The sequence below is a fragment of the Echiichthys vipera genome, assembly GCF_963691815.1.
Source record: "Echiichthys vipera genome assembly, chromosome: 7".
Classification (NCBI taxonomy): Eukaryota; Metazoa; Chordata; class Actinopteri; order Perciformes; family Trachinidae; genus Echiichthys; species Echiichthys vipera.
The window spans coordinates 5,434,331-5,462,245 of NC_139832.1; the positions used below are offsets into that span (position 1 = coordinate 5,434,331).

The 27,915-nt window shown below is 41.3% G+C and overlaps 1 protein-coding gene across 1 annotated transcript in view; it reads right to left on the reverse strand.

Annotated features, from left to right (window-relative positions):
* LOC310949663 (copine-8-like) overlaps window positions 1-27,915 on the reverse strand; it is a gene marked incomplete at both ends in the record, with an annotated part of 68,854 nt that overhangs the window by 32,904 nt on the left and 8,035 nt on the right. Inside the window, 4 exons of the mRNA XM_083917166.1 lie at window positions 4,743-4,782; window positions 12,504-12,607; window positions 14,822-14,868; window positions 22,201-22,241. Of these exons, the coding sequence (XP_083773292.1) occupies window positions 4,743-4,782; window positions 12,504-12,607; window positions 14,822-14,868; window positions 22,201-22,241 (232 nt within the window). The remainder of the gene's footprint in view (window positions 1-4,742; window positions 4,783-12,503; window positions 12,608-14,821; window positions 14,869-22,200; window positions 22,242-27,915) is intronic.

The following is a 27,915-nucleotide window of genomic DNA, read 5'->3' on the forward strand; positions in this document are numbered from 1 at the left end:
CTACAAAGAGAGCTTAAAGTAGATTTCCCAAAATGGAGGTGAAGAATATGTCATGTTACTGCGACCAAAAGCATTTATTTATACTTCAACTTCATTTTTTCTGACAATATCGATTAAACGCGAGGTTAATTCACAATAAAACACCACCATTTAACTATATTACTACCATTTACAGCAATTTTAGGGTTATATGTTTATTTTATCAGTAGAATTATTAAACTTTTATATTATTATCTTAGCTTTTCATACTCTCGCAAACTTTATCAGAGCCTTTATCAGACACAGTGGCTTCGGTGGTCCGTGAAGGCTGTCAACACCTGCTGACGCAACGTTTGCGGTCTAAACTAGGAGTAAGTGAATTATTTAAAATATATATATATACATACATATTTATACATACAGGTATATATATTTATAAACAAATTATTCCCCGATTAACTGAAAATTGAATCAGCACAATAGCCTATTATTAAAAAAAAAAAGTTAGTTGTTGCCCCCTTGCATTTTTTCCTCACAATGCCTTTGTCAGTCAAGATAAACAAGAGTGAGCCAGTTATGTGATAAGAAGTTGCTTCAGTCTGACTGATGAACCGGCCGTGATACAGATCAGCAGGGAAATGTTGACAAAAGATTGTATTTTCTCAGCTTGTCTTGTAACCAATTAAGAGTCATATTTTTTGGCTTCCTTTCTCTTTTTCATGCATATTTTGCACATTGACAGCTCAGCCCAGCTACAGAGAGTCCCGTGTCCTTGTTGGGCAGTGTAGGGTGACCATGGGCGAGGAATCGGTTTTGGGAGGAGGAGCCTTCAGCGTCAGCCAGCAAGAAGAGCAAAGAGCAGAGAGAGGGGATGGGGTGTAAAAAGTCGGTTTACTACAGGCAAGGAGGGCCTGTTCACGCACTACTACTGAGGCTCCCATACCAGATTGTGTGTGTGAGAAAGCATGAATGTACGTGTGTGTGTGTGTGTGTGTGTGTGTGTGTGTGTGTGTGTGTGTGTGTGTGTGTGTGTGTGTGTGTGTGTGTGTGTGTGTGTGTGTAAAGATGCTTGACAGATGAGCCGTGTAGAGTCCGGCGGGCAGAAAGCTGCTCCAAAGATCTTTGCCGGTGCTGGGCAAATTTCTCCCCAAGCAGAGGTCTTGAAACAAAAAGAGATGACAAAAACTCTCTGGCCGTTCTGTAATAAATGTGCTACTAGCTAGCAGCCCAAGCCTAGCGCCTTCTACGCCTCAGATGTCTAAGGCCAGCGGCTGAGGCGCCGCAGATTAACAGGCTCAGTGGTGGTGGAAAAAAAAGGAGGGCATTTCCTAAAGTAAAAAAGATCACAGTTGAATTTCACAAGTTCAACATTCCTTTTTGAAGCTCATTCTGCATCTAACATATGAATAAATAGATGTCAATAAAGGGAAATTCCACCATTTTAGTGATATTTCTGCCAATAATGACAGTTGGTCAAGATAACATTTCATGAATGAAGAAACAAAAACGTTTGATTCCAGTTTAATCTTCGTCAGGTCAAAGTTTTTAAAAATAGTTTTTAAAAAACCCATGTACACACCAACAGGCTGATAGGCTCTATGATAACAGGTGTAGCTAACACTTTGTCCTAATAGCATGTGAGCGTCACATTGACGCTCTTTCCACACCTATTCGCAAAATGTGTGGAACAAGTTATAAAATATGCCTCTGAATAACAGGTACATCTCATGTGCACCAGCAGATTCCCAACGTGTTAAACAAGGAACAAGCGGCGTCACTTCACAGAGGTGTCCGTCTCCCTAAAGCTCTGTCTTGACACACATACACACACACACACACACACATATATGCGCACGCACCCAAGCACACGCACACGCACACACACACACACACACAGTGACACTCACTTCCTCTGAGACTCCCCCCTTTTTTTTTTACCTTATCTGGCCCAGATCTGCTTCAACAACACATTCATTTAGGTTGTGTAGTAAAACGAGGATGACTCTTATAGATAACTCCTCCTCCTTCAACTTCATGAATCAGCTGTTCTTTATGTTTTGTGGCGCTTTCAACGTATGCGACAGGAATAAATAGAAACATTTGGTCCAAACGAAAAAGTTCCTCTCAAAATGGCGCTCCAGTTAGTACATCCCAATATAAAACAATGTAATCAAACTGAATTTAATGCTGACGCTAACTCTTGTTGCATGCTGTTAGGATACTTTAGTAACAATCCAACATGCCCACACTGATTAACATGTCAGAACAATAGAAAATACTGTTCAAATCGCTGTAGCTGTTAAAGCAAAAGTCATTCTTTTCAGAGTCTGCGTTTCCCAAACATTCATTAAAATGTAATCAAGACCAGCAGTGGTAATAGACAAAAGTATGAGAAGAATGAAAAATACCAGACCTTCCTTTAAAGGCAAATGGTTCTTTTGTCTTTTAGTAACCCCCTAAAATGAAGTGCTTTCTGTTACTACTCCTCATTACAAGATGCAAATAGTATGACACATCAAACATTAGGATGTAGCTGATTTCCCATAACAATCTGCAGGCTCTCCTCTGCAGCAACTGCATGTACTGGGCGAACAGTCACTTTACTGCAGGAGAATACTAAACATTGTATTCAGCAACAGTTCACACGTTATAGTACATTATAAGTACTCTGCATTGTGAGTAGATCAACCTGGATGAACCAAGGATGAAAGGAGAAGTAGGAATGAAATTTGCATAGTATCTCATAACCCCCCTCCAACTTTTAACAATCTAACAAAAATAATGATGACACAAAAATACGTTTAAAAGGTTGTTATAGTTTCTTTTGTAGCGACAGTTCATTGAAGGGGAGTATACTCTTAAATTAAAATCCTGACTGCTTCAAAAGCCATCCAGTTAACTTAATTACTGCCTGCAAACAAAGAAGCCATTTTCCTGCCTGGACTCATTTGCGAGCTAATCATTGAGTTTAAAATTATAAAATAAAGACATTGTAATTAAATTACTCTTTGTAAGAAGGATATTGGTGTATGTTTTTCAAACCAAAATAAACAGAAGTAAAAATCAAGGATTGTGAACTGGGTCGTGACAAGAGTCTGTCAGGATGAAAACAGCAGCATCCACTTCATCTGCCAGGAAACAGGATACACAGCCCTTAATTAGATTTTACTGTATGCTCTGTCTCCGCACATCATCCCCTGCAGCCATATCTGCACAAGGTATGCAACCATATGGCACAGAAAAACATCTGCTGTGATGGGAGGAGGGAGGGATCCTCAAACGCTGCCATTGAAGCTGCCAAGAGACATACTGTACTTGTGTGCATATTCTTTTCTATTTCCTGTTATTTAAAGTGACTGGCGATGGACTGTGCCCGGACAATGGAGCCATCACTGCGTGCCAGATCTCCAATCCCACACATCCACAACGGCGACAGGACGCATCCAAGCATCCTCAGCCTTCATGCTGAGAGTGAGTCGCTACGCCTGCATTGCTCAGCGCTCACAATAGAAGCCTGGGGGCATGCTGGGGTTGGGGCTGAGGAAGAAAAACTGCCCGCAGTTGGCAGTGAGTATGAAGCCGGGTAACTGGAAAAAGGGGCTGGGGGTGGAGATGGAGCCCAGGTTATAGACAGAACTGGAGCAGAATGCTGCTTTAGCTTCTGCTTGAACTGAAAGTGAAGGATGGGGGCTGAAGGGAAGTGAAATCTGAAGTCACAGGTTTTAAATTGAGATGGAGGTCGAGCTTGACCAAGAAAGGCAGGCGGAATAGTGTTTGGGAGTAAGGCCGCATTCACATAGCCTCAGACAGCAACAGTGAATCATCACAGGTGTGTGCGAAGGTGGGAGGGCCCCTTAACGCCCATTTGTTAACACCCTGCTGTGTTCTTTAAACCTCTAATGTAGCAAAAGACTTCATAAGATCGATATGATCTCGACATTTCAGACCGCACTTGAAGTCAGCTTCTCTTCACGTAGAGAAGAAAAGAGACGGAGCAACTGTGCTGCAGCTTATTGCAGGAAACATTCAGCTGTAACACAAAAACTCCCAGGCAGTTAAGTACTTCATTCACCCTCATGGTTTTTAAAACCCTCTTGTGTCAGAGACAGAGGTGGGATGTTAACTGTTGACGGTACAGGACTCTCACAACGCCTCAAAACGGACTGTGACAAGTCTGATCACATCGGCCATCGCAGTCTGACGTCAGGTTGCGTTTCTCCAGAAGTTGAATGGGAGGACTTTTTCGCCAGACCACCTGATCTAGTGTGAATGCACACTAACTTTAAACGGCAATGCATCGGCAGCAGTGGCAGGGGGACATGCAGGATGTCTGCCCACTCATGAGGAAGAGCAAAAGCAGAGCCAAATTTCTAATAAGCAATAACAAAGCTGATATAATCTCATAGCTGTATTAAAGCCTGTTAGCTGACACTATTCAATCATGTTGATGAGCTATCTCTCCCTCATGAAGTCAGAGCCCAAAGCCCCAAAGCTACAAAGCGTTCATTTTTACCAGATCACCAACATCTCTCTGGTAGAAAGTGTGATGTAAAAACCCTCTGAATGTCTTTGTTTCAGGCCATAAAAAAAGTACTTTCTGGAGGAGAGTTTAAATGCCAACATGATTGTCCTGCCACTCTTACCTCTGACATTCTGATTCACATCAGGCTGCTATTGTACTGGAAGGGTAAACATTTGGCTGTGTAATATCTCCATGAATGCACGGCTGATTGTTGAACAGCTGAGGTGAAGGAGACACTCACATGTTTGGAGAGGTTGTCGCTCTTGCAGTCTAAATCGTACCTGCGGAGAAGAGGAGAGATGAAAGGTTTGAGCAGCGGGTCTGTGACCGAACGGCGGCCAAAACACAAATTAGCAGTCGATGACAAAAGCTTCTCTACCTCATTACCTACCATTACTGCGAGCCACTCGTCCGCTAATCACTGCAAAGAAGCTGCTCTGGTTTAAAGTAGGCTCGTGGTTACGGCAATAAAAGCACTAGTGATCTGATTTCATGCACGTGGGAAAAACAATATTAGAGGCCTCGGCATCATGAATAGCTCTCAGGTGGAAATCGTTACATTTTACCCAGCAAACTTTCCATTTTCCCAATTTCAAGTATTGTAGTTTTAGCAGCAGTTGAATAAAATATACAGAAATAAGAGAGCTCTATCACTAAACAATGAAAAATTTAAAAATGTTGCGGCAGTAGAGCATATGACATTGTAGACACAAGTAGGTTTGGATTTAACAGGATGGATGGATGGATGGATGGATGAGATTATTATTAGTGTGTGTGTGTGTGTACATCACTGAAGCAATGTCAGGGGTATTTTTTTCCCATGTGCACATCAATGTATTTTTTCTTACTGTTTAGGAAACTGGTAAATGGTAAATGGACTTGTACTTATATAGCACCTTTCTAATCTTCTGACTACTCAAGGCGCTTTCACAGTGTTTGTCACATTCACCCATTCACACAGACATTCACAGTGATGGCAGTGGACATCTATATACCGTCTAATCTAATGTAACCATTCACACCACATTTACACACCCATGCGCAGCACCGGGAGCAATTCGGGGTTCAGTGTCTTGCCCAAGGAAACTTCGACATGTGGACCGGGGGAGGTGGGGATCGAACCGCCAATCTCTCCAGTGGAGGACGATCGACTCTCCACTTAGCCACAGTTGCCCGAAACTGGATCAGCAAATAAAGACATTTACCGATCACATTCCGCGGAATTCAAAACATACACTATAGTGTATCCCAGGGGATATGAGTTGCGCCTATCGCAGAGGCTCTGCAGTCCGGACCTAGGCGGTAAACTTTATCACCCTTTTCAACCTTGAGGCACCACATAGTACCTGGTCCAATCTTTCACTCTGTTTACCTTCACAATAAAAGCCCTTAGACAAATACACTACATAACTGTGCGCAACCAAGGATACTCAAGTTCAATTAGAGCATTTTACTAAAAGGAAACCAAATAAAACATCTTACAGTAGCTCAATAACTTACCTCCTAACTTACAGACTGCCAAATGCTGCTCTGGGTCAAAAGGATCCCAGTAGTTTTTCCCTGACTGCTAAAATCTATTTGAACGTTTTACTGAATAAGTGTTGCAAATTTGCATCCCTACTGCTGGCAAGTACTATTTAGATTTTCTTGTTGTTTGTCTGTCACACCCCCCTGTGTGTAAAGACCTTAAGCATGTCTACTCCAGTAGCATTAAAGTGAAATTGCATTTCAGTTGTATGAAGATACTGTATGTTTGTTGTCTATACATAATACATATACGTTTATGCCTGCTTATCTATGTTTAGCTATGCTGTCTGTGTTGAGTTGTAGGTTATAGTATTTGCGTCGGCCTGTATATTTGTTCTCAGCCCTGTGTTTTAGTTTACTGAGAGCGGCTGACAAGCAGAGTCGATTTCCTTGTGCGTGTCAACATAATTGGCCAATTAAGTGGATTCTGATTCTGACAGGACAGCTGGCAGATTGTCCAAACATATTTAGGAATACAGTTATGTTAAGCACGATCTCTTGGGTGCTACTTTTGGTGAAACTTTACGGGTAAAACATCTCCATTCGAGCATTTAAATTGCATTTGGCCAAAGCAGAGTGATACAGTGTTTGACTGATGGTCATATTTGGAAACACTGATTACTCTAAAGGAACTGTCACACAAAATTGCGCAGAATAAGACCATTGTTATCAATCAAGCCATGGTGATGTGCACTGCCCTGACTGGTTGCCAGATTTTGCAACTAAACTACACTGAACTTTGACCCCGAACTGATGACTGCCACAATGGTAGTCCAATGGGATTCTGGGATTGACAGGGGGCAGAAGTGGGTAAAAAATGGGTAAGGCAATCCCTACATTCAGGGCTCCAGACTAACTTTTCTCACAAGGAGCACTGTGTGTTTAGGGGCGCAATCAGAAATTCTAGGGGCACACACCGTAAATCAAAATGCTAGCCAAATAATCACATTTCTACTAATTTTCACTGTATTATTAATAAATACAAATACTGACAATTTATTCAGAAATAACATGTGCTGTTTCACAATCAGTGTCACATTTTATCGTGCACTTTTGAAGATGCAACATAGAAGGTAAATCACACCATCACTGTCGTGAAAGTACAATATTCAACATTCAGAATTAGAGATTGGAAACAGTTTAATCCTAAAGGTTCTGTTAGTTTGTGAAAGGTTTGTGAGGTCATCTAGAATGCAGCTGAAGTGAACTTAGTCATTGGAAACAGTAAATATTAAATATATAATGTAAATTGTATCGTAGAGTATATATCCAAAGGCAGTTTATTCAAAAATTCCACAGTGAAAAGTTCTATGAATATCATGCAATTAATATTATTTCCATATTAATCCTGTAAATGGGCCTGGTTGTGTAACTTTATTCTGAAAAATGGAAACTGGACGTCGACACAACAAATACACTTTTGACGCGACTAAATTTGCTTATTCCACGTGGTGTTCATGTAAAGTTAAAACCCAATATGTCCAAGGTAAATACTTCATCTCCTCTCTGCAGGTAAAAGTTTTATACTGCAGAGTGAGACAGAATGACAGTAAAATGTTTACCATATTCAGTCGCAGACTCTCTAAAGTTTTGGTCGTATTCTGGAGCCCTGAAAACATTGTGAAGTATACTTATTTTGACAAAACCTGGAGAATTTATAAACCCAACCACTGCATTAAAAGAGCAAAAAAAAGGATCAAAATCAGTGCAGCAGCATCAAAAATATCATCTTCCTTGTCAAAACCTGGTGCCTACATTACCCACAATGCAACTCAACCACCAACTGTTCAGCCTGAGTTTTTCTCACCTATGCAGCAGAGCTCGCTGTAAATAAAGTCTTTAAAGAATACAACATGTTATCTTTTTTTGAGGATATAAGAAAGGGCTTACAAAGTATTCAAATATAAGGATTGGACAATCATAGCTTCTCTCCGCCTGACATACATGTTCATCAGGAGCATTCATTCAAAGCATGTGATCCACTCGCTTCTCCAGAGAGCAATTTATCCAGCTTTATTTACTTTCCATAACCCGTCACCTTCCTGGGTGTCTCAGGTGTGTGTGTGTGTGTGTGTGTGTGTGTGTGTGTGTGTCCGTGTGTAACGCAGCAGCGTGCAGCAGAGTGTGTAAAACGGAGCGCCTGAGTGGTTTCTTCCAGCAGACAGCATGCCATGTACAATAAGGTGCCCGCTGACAAAACATGAAGACGCTGTGTCCAATACAGTGATGTTACCAACGTTATACCATAAGAGCAAGGAAGAACTGCTGCTGTTACGCAACGCACCGAAGGCAAAATGCACAGGTGCGCTTCATGTTCTATGCGCCCCTTGACTCAGTCACTCCCAAATGTTCATGAATGATTCATGTAAACTTATTTAATAATGACAGACCAAAGAGAGAGAAACAGAAAGAGAAAGAGAGAGAGAGAGAGAGAGGGGGGGAGGAAAGAAAAACAGTGTACTGATATATGTACTCATGTCAAGGCAAGTCAAGTCAATTTTACTTATATAGCACAGTATCACAAATACGCCTCAAGGGGCTTTACAATCTCTATAGTATACAACATCCTCTGTCCTTAGCTCCTGATAGGAAAAACTACCCCGTAAAAAAGGATAAATGGAAGAAAGCGCAGGCAGAGCACAGAAGAGGGATCCCTCTCCCTGGAATGACGGACGAGCATAATAGATAGTGAAATGACCATCAGCAGGCTCAAAACATGATTGTAAACATATTAAGAATTTATGGTGATTTGGCTGCACATGTTCACTCGCCCACACACACACACGCGCACACGCACACCTGCACACACACACACCTACAGTACAAACACACACATAAGATTGTGTGCAGGCGTACAAGTCCCAGGGCACCTCGTGAGTGCACATTTGCTGTGTGTGACTGAATGTGTGTTTATGTGGATGACATCACTCTGCAACGGCGCTGGGCCAGACAGGATTTCTCTTGGTCCTGTGCTGTCTGTCTTGCGGGGGGGAAGCGGTTGCTCAGAGCCCCGTTTTGAACTGAGCAATGATGACTAATGATGGCACACAAACAAACGCGGCCGGCGAGGCAGGGTAAAAACAGAGGACAGCATGCTGACACTTGAGCTCCGTTTTATGAAACCTTCATAGAGTCTTTAAACCGGCTGATACACGATGCTACACGTTTTTTTTTTAAACACATGTTCGCTGCTGAAGTTGATACTGACAGATTATCCTGAATATGGTTTTTATGTTTTAATTATTGCACTTACAACTTTAAGGCTGTGTAGCTGTTTCTTTTGAGTTGGCTCCACTTATTATACTAATGTCGCCTTGAACAACAACGTCTGCCAAACAAACGTCATGGAATGAATATCTACATGAGAGATATTTTTAAAATGTGGATTGTCGATACATAAGTATGCACTTTTAAATAGCTGGACTCTTTTAATCATATACAGATCTCGCTTGCATACAAAATAATGGTCAGATGTTCAGCATGGCATATGCAAACTTAGGATTTGTTGCTTGAAATCCATATAAACCTATGTTGGTGTCTGTCGTACTTAAAAACACAGGAAAAATGGGCGGGGTATTGGGTGTAGATTGTTGTGATTTGGCTTATTGAATGCTTGTTCTACTTGTGGTATATTATTTTAGCGAGGAAAGAAGACAAAATATGGTGAAACAAAACAAAAAAACACCTTTCTTTTCAGCAGATTCCAGTCATCTGTCATGCATAAATTTTACCTGATTTAAAGCATGAACTGATTCTGAAGTACTTTTACTGCAATACTACATTTTATACTAAGATGCAGGATATGCTTCATCGCAAAAGAGATGCCTCTATTACATAAACTCAAATCAGTGTAGTGATTTCATTTTAATGCAAAACTGTAGTCTTCTGACCTGTTTAGCCACGCTGTTATGTCCTAACTGCAATCCACCATATTGTAGACACTATTACGTACATACACCTACACGTATGTACTTATCCAGCAACATGCATTCTTATTTCCAGAAATTGATATGTGAAGATGAAAAGCATGTTTCTTAATAAATTCAATGTTGTTATGAATTTGAAATCAGTTCGGACACAGAACAGTTCATGAATTACGGATTTAATATCTTCAATCCAGTGAAATAAACAAAGCTAATACAGCTGCATCCTTGTTCTATGTCTTAATTGTGAGGGTATTTCACATTTTTTTGTAGTGTGATCCAATTTGCCACACTTGATTAGACAGCCATCTGCCCGGGGGGCTTCCACTGGCTTCAGTGAGCATCTCAAGTTTCAATAAAAAAAAATGTAAAAAGCAAAGAGGAGCACTGAACATGGCCGGCAGTGAGATGGGGGTCAACAGGATTTCCAGGCATGGATAGCAGCAGAGGAAGCAGAGTATGCTGTGGCTTTGGGGGTCTTCGGGTAAAGAGAGCATGGATGGTTCAGCAGCAGCTATGCTGGCGGTTAGCAGGGAGCTCTGTGTTGTCTGGCTGTATAGACGTCATGAAGGGATGTGATGCACTGAGTGGGAGTAAGGGAGGTGGAGGTAATGAAGGGCTTCGCTGGCTGCAGGAGCTGTACAGTAAACAGACTTCCAGACCTCTGGACAGAAGCGTGAGAAAATTTCATGAGAAATTGGAGAAATGTGTGCATGAGTACATGAGTTTGTGATTTTTTATTTTTCTGAGGACAGACGTGTGTGTGTGTGTTTGTGTGTGTGTGTGTGTGTGTGTGTGTGTGTGTGTGTGTGTGTGTGTGTGTGTGTGTGTGTGTGTGTGTGTGTGTGTGTGTGTGTGTGTGTGTGTGTGTATGTGTGTGTGTGTGTGTGTGTGTGTGTGTGTGTGTGTGTGTGTGTGTGTGTGCCATGCCCTCGCTGCTAGTGATGGAAGCCATCACCCCAGCAGACAGTAACTGGGCCTGATGCTCACCAACTCAAAACGAGCCCAGGGGGAGTCAGCCATGCCACACACAAGCACGCACGCACGCACATGCACGCATCGCATGTACAACTCAAATCAACCGATAAGCATCGTTTCCAGTTTAGGTACCATCTATATTACAGAAATGTTCTAAGTGCTTCAGAGTCGTGCAGCTTTTGCTCAGGAGATAAAGCCGGTCTCCCACTAAATTATACTCCTGATCCGATGTGGAGGCTGACAGCTGTGGAAACTGCGGATGCATAACACCGATAGTTCTGCGAATACTACTTTCTGGAGTCTGTTTGGAGGACGCGTCCCCATATGCACAGTGGATCTGTGTCTACAGGTCGGTCACTTACATACAGTATTTACACTTCTGCAGACGCACTTTTCTTTCCAAAATCGTTGGACATTTGATTGTCTTTATATTGTTTAAAAGAAAGAATGTCTTCACACAGCCTCTCTTCTGTAACAGCGTCCATTTTGGTTTCCTGCGCTTGTGTAGTTGGTGTGTAGCCATTCACTGTTGGCGTTGTGAAGGACACAACAAAAAAATCTGCACAGATCTTACACCAGCAACCTATGACGAAAAAATGTACTCAAGCAAGCACTTGCGCACTGGTGGATGCAGAAAGTATAATCCAGGCTTTAGGAGGTTGTTTTAATGGTCATAAAAGGTTAGGAACAACTCATGATATCCATGTTTTTGTTGCCTCATAATCACAAACTCATAATTTCTGAATATCAATGGAAATACATATTGCAAATTATGGTTACTTGCTATGTTTAAGGTGAGAACATGATGGGATCTAAAAAAAAGAGCTCTGAGGGGCAAAATAGGTGTTTGTTGTCTGTTGTGTTAGCCGAAGCGTCTTCTGTTTTAACAGTGCAGGTTCTGTTTAAACAGTAAGGTCTGAGAAAACTCTGTGTGGACCCAGTGCTTAAGGCAGTCAATTAAAATTGTATGAACAACTGTGTCAAATGCCGCACTTAGGTCTAAAAGGATTAAGACCGAGCAATCTCCTGCATCTGCTGTTGAAAGGAGGTCGTTTGTTACTTTCATAAAGGCTTTTTCTGCATTGCATAGCATCCTAAAACATGAATCAAGTTCATTAAAAAACTATGTTGGAAAAAAAAGTAATAAAAAAACAATATATAATTGACAGGCAGGAGTTCAGCATCTTGATCACAAAAAAGGAACCGACTCTTGCAGGTTTGTGATACCATTAACATACTACTAGGACGACAGTCTTGTCTTTTCAATGGATACAAAAGTGAAATGAACAACACTGAAAATGGGTCATTATGACCATTAAATGCTGTATTATTCTCAGTGTGCACATGGCCCAATGTTGTCTCAAAGTGTTGAATGAATGGGGTGAATTCAAATGGAAATGCTGGTGGAGAAAGTAGCATAAAAACTTGTCTTTTATTTAAAAAAGGAGTAGACTTACATCTCCCTCCGCGCAGACCATGAATATTTCAGCCATGCTCCACACACAGCAGTGCCGACGCCTGCACAACAAATACACGAACACACACTAACATGCACAAGTCAATTGTTAACTCACAGGTCAAAGCGTAGATTCTGCCTCTCCTCAAAGAAATAGTCCAGGATGAATTTGCGGACAAAGTCGGGGTTGAGGGTGTTGTCTATGACTTCTGTTCTGCCAAACTAGAGGAGAAATGAAGCAGGTGACGTTTGATTACTGGCTGCAAGACTCATTCAGCAAATTACACACCAGAAAAACACCAGTGAAAAACAGAAATAAATGTCCTATATCATACTTAAGCTCACATGAATCTTTCACTTTCAATCAAGGGCCAAGTCTGACAAGCTAAGTCTGAATGTCCAAAGTGGCGGTTCAGTATAGATGATAAACAGTTGTGATGAAAGTAACAACACGGCCATTCCCCCAGTGCGACCCTTGTTAGAATAAACACACATCAATTTTTCATCCATCCTAGAAATGGACGTTACAGCTTCACAAGGCTGATATGGTTTGCAATAGTTATGTGATCATTTGATGTGCTCACTAAGTTACTTATTAAAAGCTATCTTTCTGGCATTTTTACACTTTTCTTTTGTTATCTTAAAATGCTCCTAATAAGCGCATGACACACTAAAATGTAAAGGAAATCCACCAGGTATTGTAACTCAAAACATTCAGTTCTCATATATTTCTGATAATAAGTCGGACCAATCATTTTATTCGGTCCGAATACAATTATTTGCCGGGCTTCCTGCCTGTCATCCATCGCTCCGTTTCACTTGCGCTGCTCGTGTTGCGTTCAAATGCAATGGGAAGTCCGAAGTTTCAGACCTCCAACTAAGCAAAGTGCACTGAACAGGTGTCAACCTCTAACTAGAGTAATAGGGATAGGTAGATCTCCCCCAAATTTGCTAGAAGGGGGTTCCACTTTCACAGGCATTTCAGTGCAATACAAAAACGTCAGACTTCACATAGCACTCGAACGCAGCATTTCTCTCAGCGCACGTGTCAGGGAGAGGGTAAGATTTTGGAGGGAATCACTGTGAGGCATGCAAGAAAGGTGAGAATTGCTTTTAAGTTGGTAAATGTCAGTGTTTGGGACTTCACAGGTCCCAAATCCAAAATGGACTGAAGGAAAAACTAGCCAGTAGTTGCAAAGATTATTCAAATTTTCCAAATGGTGAGAGCTAGGGCCCAATTCACGGAATTTGCAAGATGCAAGCTGCAATTTGTAACGTGAGATTGCTTCCTCTTGTTGATTTCAGCATGTTTCACTCATTAAGAAAACAATACTTGTAACCCTCTGGGACTTGCAAATGAATCTGCAGTTTGAAGGCATCAATAATTTGAAGCTCCCATAATTTGCATTCTGCAGGTAAGCAGTGCTTAAAAATCACTTTGGTGAAACGGGCTCCTGATCTAAAAGAGCCTTGAAGATAATTTCATTTGATTGCTCCAAAATGCAATTAAACCCAAACACACAGAGAGAACATCAACACAATAAATATAATTTGGATAACTCAGGTCGCAAGTCCCAATGACTAGTAATTACGTAGACCCGAAACAACTTCTAGTTTACATTACACACACTTAAAGCTATCGTTGGTATCTTTCTGTAAAAAAAGTGTTGGTCACTATATCCTGACAGCACAGTGAGACAGATGATTTGGGAATAAGTATAGTCTCTCCACCTCTCTCTTTGTGCTCCTAATGTAATCTGATAGATCCACTGCGCCTGACAGACAACCAAACAGAGAATCTAGATTCAGTGTCGCCATAAATTAACAGTTTCATGGGTTTTCAGAGCAGTCAATGACACTGCGTCTCCTCAGCTTTGAGTGGTTGTTTTTCTTTTCTTCGGGCGCGGTGGAAACTAGCAGGAGCATGCGGCCAGGGCTTTGGAAGCAGAGAGGAACAGCAGATGGAGGTAAAGACTATTGACTTCTTCGCAGATTGTCTCATCATGCTGTCAGGATATAGTGACAGTTTCAGCAAATATGAAAAACAACAACACCTTTTTCATAGAACGTTACCAACTTCAGATTTAATCTGTTTTTTTGACGCAAACATTTGAACATGAATGCCCCAGGAGTGATACAGCAAAGTCATTAAACACAAACTAAAAAGACACGCCTGCACGATTGCCAAGTTTCCATCAAAACAAGTTAATGAAACAACAAAAAGAGTGAGCTGGGTTAGAAGAGTTACATTAAAAGTAACTTGTTCATCCAATAGGCTTAAGCTAGCTTGTAACAGGGCAAAAACAGTATTAGTTGCCAGGCCAGGCTCACAAAACTTTACTCTTCAATATTACTTTCTGAGAGACCACCACTTTAGCTCGTGAGCTTTCACTCGTTATAAATGATTCCCCCACCACACCTCACCCCTGTACTCACCTCTCTCCATTCCCTGTTGGCTATTCCTTGAGTGTACAGCACACAAACTGTTGAATTAAAACAGAGGAGGGGAGAGAAACAAGAGAGGGTTAGATTGATTGAAGAGTATTTAACGGTGCAAGTCAGCTGAGAGCGTGTTCTTTCCCGGACCCCAATATGAAAGGAAAACTCCCTAATTAAATGTCACAAGAACTTTGCCTTGCAGCATGATGATATTTAAGAGAGGGTGAGAGGAGGGAGGGGAGGGAGGGAGAGGATGGGGTTGGTGAGTGTTTATGTGGGTGGAGAAAAGTCCTTATTGAGCATCTCCATACAAGGGAGTCTTGGAGTGTTTTTTGATTACGGAAGGCTTGTGAAAACAGCGAGGCAATCAGCTGGCACTAATATGACATTTCATTTGCATTCTAGCAGCCTTTACTGTATTCACACACATCTGTCACATAGCAGCGACTTTCAACTCTGCAAAACCCCGGGAGTAGACACTTGGAAATCTGTTTTAACTGGTAAAACATTTACATAATGAAAAAGTGAGTGGTGGAAATGCTTAAGCAAGACATGAACTATGTGTAAACATGATGCAATTATAGTTAAAATCCTTAGAGATTGAGGACAACAACTTCCTGCCAAAAAAATACATACTGTATATATATTTTGGATATGTTTTGACGGGGGGCTGGAGCCGATCCCAGCTGACATCGGGCGTGAGGCGGGGTACACCCTGGACAGGACGCTGGTCTATCACAGGGCACATAGAGACGAACAGAGACAGACAACCATTCACACCTACGGGCAATTTTAGAGTCATCAATGAACCTAACACATGCACGTCTTTTGGACTGTGGGAGGAAACCGGAGAACCCGGAGAAAACCCACGCAGACACGGGGACAACATGCAAACTCCACACAGAAAGGCCCCAGCCGGGACGCGAATCAGGAACCTTCTCAACAGTGAGATGTTGTTTAACAGTCACTGTTGCCTGTTGTTAGCACTGTTGGCAACAGTGCTAACAACTACACCACAGGACAAGCGGTTGAAGATGAATGAATGAATATGTAATGTCAGTTGTGTGAATTATTTCTTCTGCTGACGCTTTCTTCTACTACAGTAAATATCTACACCCAGTTACTCCCAGGTGTAGCTGTTACATAGCTGGCTCAACCAACTGACAACGCTAATGTTAGCTTGCTAATATACAACAGCTAAACCAATTGGTTGAAGAGAATAAGAGGTGCAATTACAAATTAAGTTTGAACACCACAAATTAGTTCTTACGAATACATTGAAATATACTCCAACTAACTGCCAGGTGTTACTCTTACATAAATAACCAAGTAACAAAGCTAATGGTAGCTTGTTAACATGCTAACCCATTTAGACTGAAGAGTAAAACACTTGTGTAACAGTGACCTAACACTTAATCAAAATGCTGTTTTGAAATGATGAAAACTGAGGAGATTTTAAATTACAAGTAACAACACAATATTCAGAAAATGATAAAACATCAACATTATTGTACTAAAGTCAGACTAAATGGCTAGCTATCTTAATAGCCTGGTTAGCCTAATTGGATTGTACAGCATGATCACCGCTAGCTAACTCTGAAACATATTTTGCTCTATGTTTGTATTCATTATCAATAAAACAAATGCATACTTTACCTACTTTACAGGTTGGCCCCTAAAACTGTAATTTTTGTTATTATGTTGCATACTACTTCCTGTTAACAGAAGTTGATTGGATGGTGCCACACATATTTACTCATAAGTCTTCTTGTTAGGGTGTAACCTGATTGACAGTAGTTAATAACTATTTTAAAACTAGATAGTAATTACTCTGACTTCTGGAAGACTCAAACTTAGAAATGGATTTAAAAATAGTGAGTGCAATCCAATCCAGTTGGAAATAAATGTAGTAGTGAAGACACACACTTTAAAACACCAATATCTAGATTAACAAACATCAAACTGCTCTGTTTGGTATGGTCGGGTACTGTAGCCCAGTGGTTACAGATACATTAGCAGGTTTTATTGTGTCAAACATTTAGACTAGTACTTATTGTGTTATGTTTGTGTTTTTAACTGAGCAGTTACGGCAGATGGAAAGAGAAAGAGCTTAATCTGGAATAAAACATCACCAACTTCTGTTTTGAGATGAAATCCCAAACTGTTTTGTGCTTTTACAAAAGTGCTGTTGGCATGTAAGAATCCTTCTCCTCCTTATTCTTCTTTTTCTCCCTAGTGGTAGTGTCCCGTCGTGTAACATGATTGTCATTTTTCTGTTATCAATGCACGTCTGTCAGAGGCAGACACACAGAGAGGAGGAAGGAAGGGAAAAAGCTGCCTGGCAACCTCACAGTGACAACAAAATTACAGGAAGTTCCTGCACCTGGCCAAGAAATAGTCTGAAAGATAACAGTGTGAATGATGTGCTTCAGTTTTGCTTCTTGTGTTTTACTTTTTATATACAGTATATGCATATGTACGTCCCTCCCCTGTTACACGGTAACTGCTGGATCAATCTCTATCTCCGGCAAAGAGGTGACATTTTTGGTTTGATTGTTTGTCTGCATTCAACATTCATGTGGCGTCCGAATAATCAGAAAACTTAGTTCCTGATCATATTTCAGATCTCATTTCCTGTGCTCTTTGATGTCACAAATATTGGAAACAGCCACAATTCGTTGGATAAAAGCTCTGAGAAATAGAATACAACACTTCTTAGTAGCGTCCATATTTCCATATTACAACTTAAAGCTCATTACTACTGAAGTCGAAAGAATGATTTCACAACTCTGGAAAAGGAACCATCGGAGGTGCATGTGTGTGCACAACGGGCCTTGGCGGGTGCCTGTGCTCTTCAAGCATGGATTGTATATTTTAATTTTAAAATTGACTTGACAACACCTCCAAAAACCATAACATGTTATTTCAAGTTTTGTATGAATTAAGGTGGAAGATCATGCTTGGTTAGTTGATCTTTGTTGAGTGGCTTCTGTAAATGTTGCTTCTCGATAGAGAATTGTTACATCATATATACATTATATACGAGTAGTGAATGATTCCAGTGCGGTGAAGATCTATTATGTCTGCTGGAAACGACACACACAAATAGTATGCTTTGTTCCTTATAATGTTTAACCAAAATAAATTAATTAATTCATTCAAATATTTTTTTATTACCTGCTCTGTGACATGTTATGAAGCCTCGTTAAACACTCAACTCTAAACCTCTCAAAAAGCATTGTCAGCAGGAGAGTAATGAAACACACGTAAACCCAACTACCATGGCTAATGTATGCCTAAATTACTTTACCTTTAAATTACGTTGCAGAGAGTTAAGAAAGAAACTCTTGTTAATAATTAACCGAATGCCACTGCTACACTGTTAAAACCTGCAGTTAAACAACATTAAAAAGATTAACTTTGATCATCTTCAGGGATGAAGACTGGGAGTTATATTTAACCTTAAGGAGAGAGACTCAGTGAAGCCAAAAGGTGAAAGTATTTAAATGCAGCATGCAAACATCAGGGTGCACACGGCCAATCAGAGACTCTAAAAAAAGAACTTGAGTTGATCTAATTATGAAGGCAACACCTACCATTGAGGCGATATGCATCATCATTAATTACAGCATTGATTAATTGTAAATGTATGCCTAAGTTGGTGTATGAGCTACCGCCTACTGATGAAATTTATGACTGATTTAGTCATGGATTAATTAACAGTTGTGACTGTGACTGTCTGATGAATTCATGCTTTTCCCCCAAAACTGACATTTCCATTTAGAGCGAAGCTTCTGCAAAGTTCTCTTATTACTTACATTGTGTTTTGCTTTTTGAAACACAGCCTTGTTGAAAATGTCACACTGTTTTTGAATGCAAACACACACACACACAAAAAAACATCCCAATTACCCTGCGCCTGGTGCTGTGGCACAAGTTCTCAAACTTGCTGTGATTTGGCGGACTGTCAGTCTGAATGTGATGTATATGTTGTATTGTGGGTGGCGTGCAGCGAGCCGGGGCTCAGCTGGTTGAATATACAGACATTCTTTAATCTTGCAATGAAGCATCGCATGACACATGGTCCCTGCGTTACTGTGCGAGGAGGGGGGGGGGGTTTAGCGATACATCAATCACGCGCCCGTAAATAGCGACGAATCCTCGCTATCCGTACCGGCCCACTTTCAACTCTTCCTTTTAATCAGGCTGAATGAGGAATGAAGCTTGACAATAGCATCGCTCACACCATCTCCTGTTTCGAATGTAGGCGATATCGACGGTCTAATGTTCCTGTCTTCTAGATGCCTTTTTCCAATCAGCACATCCAAATTCCTGTAGCGGCTAAAACACACACACACACACACACACACACACACACACACACACACACACACACACACACACATATAACACACAAAACACTGGATTGTTGCCCAGCTTTATGAGCTAATATGAATATGGTGCCTGAGCCTGCCTGAGGCCCTGGATGTGTGCACTTTTTGTGTGTGTGTGTGTGTGTGTGTGTGTGTGTGTGTGTGTGTGTGCGTGTGTGCGTGTGTGTGTGCGTGTGTGTGTGTGTGGCTCTGCTGACGCAGTCTAATGCTGTGTGACTGGGGCCAGTGCTGTCAGCAGAGCAGAGACATGGACGCAGCACAAGTGCCTCCTTGTATAAATGTTGGGGCGGGCACGGATGCTCATCCTCTCCCACCGTCTGACACTTAAAGGTCCAACCTGCGATTCTGTGAGTTCATGCACACCGGTCAACACTAAAAACACCATTGGGTTCACTGTGCAACACCCAGGTGGCAAAGTGCTGAATATCTTGGGAATGAAGCAAGGTGACGCTAAAGAAAAAGCATGGTCACCAAACCCCAGGTGAATACATAGCAAAAAAAATACATTCATTTCAACTTTATCTTTTCATCACAACTCAGAGTATTTTCCTCCCATCGTGATGTTTTATTTTTAGAGGGCTTTAAACAGATAGGACTGTCACAGCCTGTTACAGAAAACAAAGCTGACACAACCGATGAAAACAGCAAGGAACTACTTTTCAATCTTCAAGCTTGTGTGTGCACCTGTGCCCGTGAGTATTAGAGGACCTTTTCTCAGCATTAAGTCACACTTAATAATCTGAGGAATATAAACCTTTTTTCATAAAACAACAGGCACAGTCGTCATAAGTTAAATGTCTAAAAACAAGCAATCATACAAGGACTTTTCCCTAATAAAACATTCAAAAGTAAAACAAATAATGGACATAGCCACTGCGACTTGGTTTGTGGACATTTTTGACACCAGGAGATTGACATTTGTCCGTCAGCATCTTGGTATTTTGGAGCCAGATGGCCATGGTGCTGCACTAAGCAAGATGCTAAAGATGGAAAATTGCCAGTTAATGCTAGCACAAGCTTGGTGAGCAAAGTGCAACCACACATTCTAGGCGACCAACATAGGGATGAGTCACGAGTAGTTAATTCCAAGATCAAGGGATCGTATCAATTCCTCAGGGGCCAATCGAGTACTCGTTTTCCAAATCTATTTCTAGAAGGCAACGCATCTTCCTGCAGGAATGATGCACAGCAATACAGCCTGCCCCACACCTAATGCTGATTCTCAATCAGTCACAGTTACCCCTGAAGGATTTATTTTTCTCAACCATAACTACAAAACATTGTTTCCTTACAAAAGCATTTGGGTTCCAGTGGGTTTTTCTGAGGCCGAATGCATGGCTAACTGAAACAAGCTTCTGGCTTGTTGACATCCATATTTTTAAACTGGTCCTCCCCGAGAGGTTGTCCAGTAGCTCTGTGCTTTTGACGTTGCTTCTCCAAGCATCACTGCTTTACCCCTCCATGGCGTCTGGGCCTTTCACAGTAACCCTGTCATGTATTTCACACAACTTCTCTCGGATGGTGTAGTGAAGTGCTTGTGTGAGTTAATCGAGTTAATTTGAAACGAGGACTACTTGAGGAATCACTCAGGCCAACCCTAGACCGAAATGTTACAATCAACTCTAATAAAATGAAAACACACTGGGAGAGGGTCAAAGTCCTAAAACGATAACACTTAGGTCGCAGTGTAGCCCTGCTCTGAAGCATACCCTGCTTCATCGCGTATTTTAATCTAAACGATACTACAATTTACTAAATGAACATCTCACTGTTCTGATAAAAACTTGAAATTAGCCATTGAGACAATAAACTCATTATGAAAATGTTTACTTTTTCAAGTGAGAAGGAGGCTCATTTTCTCATTGACTTCTATACAATTTGACTTCTTGTGGAGTCAGTGGAGTCGCCCCTGTTGGACTTATAGAGAGAATGTAAATTTAAGGCACTTCCGCATTAGATTCACTTTTCAGGCATGGAGGCTACGTCCATTATTTTCTACAGTCTATGGGGTTAGACAGAGTCATAAGTTCTTGCTGCAATTTGGCCAATGGACAGTCACACCAATCATCGACCAATCATAGCATAGTAGGTGATCAGAAAGGAGGTGCTCAGGACTGTTCTATGATCACCTTTGGTGGTGAAGATGGGCCCTGTCTTTTTCCTTCCAGTTGGTAGAAAGATGTGTTTGGCTGATAAGTTGTGTGATAAATTTGCTATTATGCTCCTGACCTTAGTTTAAATGCCAGCTTTTGGTATTTGACAGTTTTCCATACGCCATGCTATGGATGAATTTCAGTCTGGTATTCAGTTCTTAGGTTTACAGGTTAGCTGAGGACAAAATCATTCTCTAAAATGAGAGTTTGCACGTTTACAAGTAATAATGTCTTTAATCTGACTCTTTCTGTTTCTCTATCCAGCAAATTACCATTCGCTTGCAAACTGGGCCTTTGAAAACCACTGGACCAGTTGCCAAATTGAACCCCAGCTGACGAGTGTGTATGTGTGAATGTGTGAGTACCCTTCAATCTGTATGAGGGAAGTGGATGGTATGTGTGTGAGGATGATCTGGTTCCCCTCACTCACGTTGGGAGATAGAACAGTGACGAATACGACCCCTGACATATGCAAATGTCTACTGATTCACACAGGCGAGGCAGAGCGTGTGTGAGGGTGTGTGTGTGTGTGTATGCGTGCGTGTGTGTCCATATGTAGTGCATGCAGGCCTTTGTTTGCACAGTTAAAATCTGCCTGCATGTGGTGGATGTTTGTCTGTGGATATTTCTGTTTGTCTTCAGAATTTAATGTGCACGTGTCTGTGAGCCGTGTGTTTGGCCTGCTGGGAGCTGATTTGTGTGTTCATGTTGTGTGTGTGTGTGTGTGTGTGTGTGTGTGTGTGTGTGTGTGTGTGTGTGTGTGTGTGTGTGTGTGTGTGTGTGTGTGTGTGTGTGTGTGTGTGTGTGTGTGTGTTTGTGACAAGCTTACTTGGATCAGACTTGGAGAAGGTGTCTCTGTCCAGCAAGTTTCTGGAAAACAAGAAAAACAAAGAGACACATTGACATAAAAGAAAATACTTCGACAAAGAAAGTGAAACTAGGAAGTTCTTACATCACTAAACCTCACCTAATTAGCTCCATCGCTGACCCCGAAAACTAGTTTAACCATAATCCTCCTCTGACTTGATTAACAAAAGCCCATTTCATCCACTCATTGAGGCAGCAACATTAAACAGAGTATAAAATCGAGCTTGAAGCAGAGCCCATTTATATTTAAAACCTACAGAGAAAACAGCAGAGGAGAGGACCTATTTTTCACATTTCTGCACTCCCTGGGTGCCAGCAACAACAACAGTGAAGGCTGTTATCAAATTTACATGACACTCCAGTCTTTGCTCTTTGCATGGAGCGGGATTAATGCACCGAAGGGTCCCGTCACAGAGCAGATGCTCAGCACTACTGAGGTACTCCACGGTTAAACAGCTCTGAAAGGATTAAATATGCACAAAAAAAAGACGACAAGTCACAGCTGCCTGGGACCCGAGAAGTAACCGAGTTCGGGCTCAGCACAGGGAAACCCGGCCTGCTACGTCAGTGGTTGGCCTTTGTGGTTTTTAACTCTGCAGACTTACAGTGCCCAGGTCCCAGGAGGGCATCACACCCAAAGGGGCTGATGTGAACCCTTCACTCACTTACTCAGCTTGAACCCCTGCCAAATCTTACATTAAAACTCCATTAAGCTTTCATAGAGGTAACCTAGAAAGAGAAAATATTATAAGTGCATTAGCCATCAGCAGGGAAGCCAGCATTACCACAAAATCTACTGTACTGCACATGAAAGTATTTTTACACAACATCAAAAGGCAAAACTGGCTTAAAATGTATGACTTCATTCTATTAAATTACATTTTATATCAGAGGAGTGATTCAATGAACACAAGAAAACCACAAACTACAGCGTAGAAAAAAATCCATCAGGGACGATTAAAAAATGAATGAATTAATGATTAAAAATGAATAAATAAAAAATGTCCCTGAACCAGATATTTCCTCCCTTTCTGTCTTTATTCTTTCTTCTTTCTCCAAAAACCCAGGCTTCTACACAACCCATGAATTATGAATTTTCCTCATGACATTTCTCCTGGAAGCTCCTGGCTAACAGAGATGTCCTAAATAAAAAAAGACACTGAGGTGATGATAATGTTTGTATGAAGACACATTTATGAGGCTGATTTCCTTGTGACCACTTCCATTTCTTTCTGCAGATGTCAGATGATCAATATAAAGCAAAGTGTAAAGAAAAATGCAGAAAAAACCCGATGACAAAACCAAATTAACATACAAAGAGTACAGGCTACTTCTGCACTCTACACTTCTGTGAAAGCCTTTAGATGCTCCACTTGTCCTGGTGGTAGGTGCACCAAAGTCTGTAGTTTTACAACAAGTCAATCTACATATTTTACGCTGTAAACCTCTGATATATATATATATGATAATTTCCTGATCTTCCAATCTGATCTGATGTACACCAACTATACACCTGTACCAAAGGCAGAATATGAAGATGGAAGGGTTGACAGCCCCCCAGAAATGAAGCCAAAGCAACTTGATCAGCCCCTGACGGCTGACTGCAGTATAGCTGCCAGAGTTGAATTATGTAGAACTTTTTTCTACGCGACATGCACTGCAATCGATGGACAACAGACTGATCCCTGCTGTTTGAGTTCAATATAGAACTGTTTTCTAAACAGTTATTAGGAGATAAACAGGAGGCCAGAGTGGATGTTTTAACTTAAGCTAAGCTACAAAGTTACGACGCTATTTAATTCAAATCCTTTGAATCATTTGACTGACATGAATTAAAAGTTGACCTTTGCCATCCTGCTCCCTGAAGTAAAAGCCACAACAAACTTTTTAAAGTCACTTTCCGCCGCTACAGTGTGATTTTTTAATTCTTCATAGGGAGATTCTGAGCATAACTTTAAGCTGCAGTAATCGCAGCAGCCTGACTTCGTCCACATTGTGCTTTGCTGAGAGACAAAAGATGGGTTAGTGGGGAGAGAGGCTCCTGCTATCATGCTAGCTGCGGGGTGAGCGTTCTGTCGCCTGTCCTGTCTTGTATGACAAGCAGTGAGTGTCTTGAAGCCACTGATGGCTAGTGATGTATCTAGATCAGGCACTCGCATTGTGCTGATCCCAGTGTGGCCCAGATGGTAAAGCGCCATGCTCCGCTGCCTCGCTGTCAGGGATACGCCCACCGGCTTTTCCCCAGCTTTGAGACCTTAAATAAATGATAATAAGAGATGGAATTGGGCCTCGTCTTATCGGGGTTGTGTTTGTGACTGGCGGAAAATCTGAGAGATTGTGCACGAGTGAGAAGTGGAAGACTTCACCTGCCAAATGGGATAAATGTCCAAAAAAGTCAAAAGTATTAAAGAGGATATAGAGAGGATTATGAGTGAAGGCAAGGGATGAGATCCATTGAAGAAATGAAGTCAAGAGTGTAGGGAGTGTATGAGAGACAGGACGCATCTGTATGTGTATGAGTGCTGACAGAAGTGCACACACTTGTATGGATATGGTAACCGGCCTCTGATTAATGTACGCCCGAGGGCTTCCACCTGGCCCTGATAGAGACGGGCGACTCTTTTAAAAAGCCCTTTCCACCGCGGGCAGCCCTGGAAACGTCTGGGCAGTCCGCGCAGAGTGCCTCGTCGTTCATCAAACATTTACGAGAGCGGTCCCTCCTCGACACCAGAATTACATTTGAAATCCCACCAGTTACATCATAGCTACCTAAACATGGCAGCTGGAGCTTTAAATACCTGTACGTGAGGAAGAAGAGGAGGAAGACGGGGACTTCCATCTGCAAGAGCAATTGAGATGGAAATTTGTGTTCTTTTAAAAAGAAGGGAACATTGCTTCAACCAGACATAAAGAAGGATTAAAAAGGATAGTGTGGGCCTTGGAAAAAAGGTAAAGGTAATGCGTTCAAAGCAAAGATCATGACCACACCTGTAATTGTTGAACAGGTAAGAAAATCCAAGCGTTTTCCATATTATATAAATGCTTCAAGAGAGCCTGGTCCTTATTTGAGTAAATGTTCTCAAGCTTGATACAGTTCTGTACTTCTTTATTTATAGCCTTACTGTACAATTTACGAGGAGAAGGGTGTTTCCATTCAAGATAAGCGAAAGACTTTGGGTTGTGAATCCAAAAAATAATACATTTAACAATATCAAAACCCAAAATAATCCAAATTTGCACTAAACCAGTCCTGCTCATTAATAACAACATGGACCAAAACGACTTCAAACCCAGAGATTATAAACTAGTTTCCATTCATATGCCTTCAATATGAAAATGCATGTAATAAAAATGATCTAAGCTCAAAAGGTCTACTTACAATCTTTCTGTGCTTTCAACCTCACAGTCTTCATTCAACCATCAGCCATCACATATTAAACGCTCAAATATGAAAATACATTAGCATACTTTTGAAACCTAACTTTCCAGATTTTTATATTATTTTAGTGCCAAGATATGGAAGCAACTTAACTTGCAAATGAGTGTACTGTCCAAAACAACTATGGTCCTTTAAAGCTGCACTACTTGGTTTTACAGCCTGCGACTTTCATTCACTCTAACTAACCCTTTCCACTGAAGAAGCTCTCAAAAACAACCGTACATTACATGCTGGCAGACAGATAGTTAGCGAGTAGCTGGTGAACATTATGTGCAGCTTAGTTGAGTATTGAGTAAAGCGCCAGATATTTCCCTCAGGAGACCAAAATAGGAGGGTGAATGTTCAGGTGGACAAAATATAAGTTCAAATGAATGTTAATGCCGCTCCAAGTCTGCTGGATGTTTAAGTAAGTTACTCAATTAATAGGTTTTTAAAAAATCTTAACAAAAGTACTGTTATAATGGAATGAGAACACTCTGGTCAGGTAACAAACTCAGTACTTTTAAGAGTTCTGACCGAATTACGTCAGTACTTCAGAGTACTGACTCATGTTGAATCAGACTGGTTTCGGTACCCGAGAGTGTGCATGGGAGCTTCTCTGTCCTCTCCTCTGTATATTCGACAGAGAGTGGGGCTCAGCTTTGATACATACACACACAGAGACGGAGCGACATCCTGCAGCTTGTTTAAGTCACAGTGAGTCAATGGCGAGCAAAAAGAAGTCGCAAGTGTGGCTACACTTTTCAAAACTCCAGGCAGGCAACACTTGCTCCAATTTACTAAAATATCAAGCAGGTAACAGTCAGTAACACTTCCTCTGAGACACACACAAGTGTTCTCTATGCCCTGGTGACAGACAGAGAGGCTGGAGGTTTGAGGACTGGAAATTAAGTTTTTGTTGTTACAGAGAGAAAGTACTGAAAACGAGTTCTGTAGGACACCGAGGGTAGGTACCGAAATTCCATGTACCGGCAGCACCAAGACCTGCAAACGTTCAAATGGGAAAAGTACCCAATCCCAGAGAACACCCCCCAAATTACTAATGCACAATGGACTAAATAGAACAATTAAGCTTTTGTGATAAAGCAATGCTCCTGCAGCCCTGTGATTGTCCCCCATCTTAATTTTCATCACTTCATTTGATCAGTACGAGAATGTGCAAACATCAACTGAGTAAAACAGCCATCAACATAATACTTTCAACCATTCGGCTACCTGAACACATGCTATGAGATGGATCTGAGTGTGCCAACATTTTTAGCCCGGGTGGCCCCGATGGGATTGGAAGCGTTAACCCCGGCAGTGTTAGTGCCAGCCTCCGCTCACCGGACTCCACGGGAGCGCAAACAGCAAGGAAACCTTCTCGACAAGAAAACCACCTCCTCTTCTTGCTTTTAAAGACAGAGAGGTCCAGAGTGCTCATTCCCACAGTGTAACCGTGCAGTCCACTTCGACATTTAGCCCTCTAGCCATTGTGTAGGTTTGTTTACCGTTAGTGCCGTAGCAGTTGTCTAATAAAGAGGTCCCCTTTTAATGAACAGCACAAGCTCGTCCTGCTGGGAGGATGACACCGGATCAATAAGGTCAATTGAGTCTGAAGAAAACTCTGAGCTGTTGTGATCAATCCCCCGTTGAAGGACACTCTTAACTCTCAACGATTTTCTCAGATTCTCTGTGTGTGTGTTTGCATGTGTGAGGAGAAAAGAGAAAGGAAAGGAATCCAACGTCATTAAGAGAAACGCTCAATACTGGTCCAAGTCCAAAAACGTTGGTGCCATTAGTCACTTGCAGAGAAATACATGGGGACTGAAAAATACCTCTTAAATTTCCGGTCTGCAGTGAAATGATTTCAACTGCTCAGGGATTGTAAACAAGAATATATATCTATATCTATATATATATATATATATATATAATATATCTTAAACAAAAACATGAGGTGAGCTGGAACTGACATTGTGGATGATCAACCTGATAAACACTAAGAAGCAAAAGTATTAAGATATTTTACTTCGACAACACTAAGTAAAAGTCAGCATTCAGAGTCTGCTTTCTAAACACACTTAAAATGCAATTCCAGTGTAAAATCATCATCAAATAAGCCATCGAGACATTTTTTTCCGTGTATGAACTATTAACGTAGCCTGCCATGGCTAACAGGCGTAAGCTCGGGGCGGCGTGTTGGGCGCATTAAAACGCCTTTTTTAACCACAAATAGTGCTCCAAATAACACCAAAC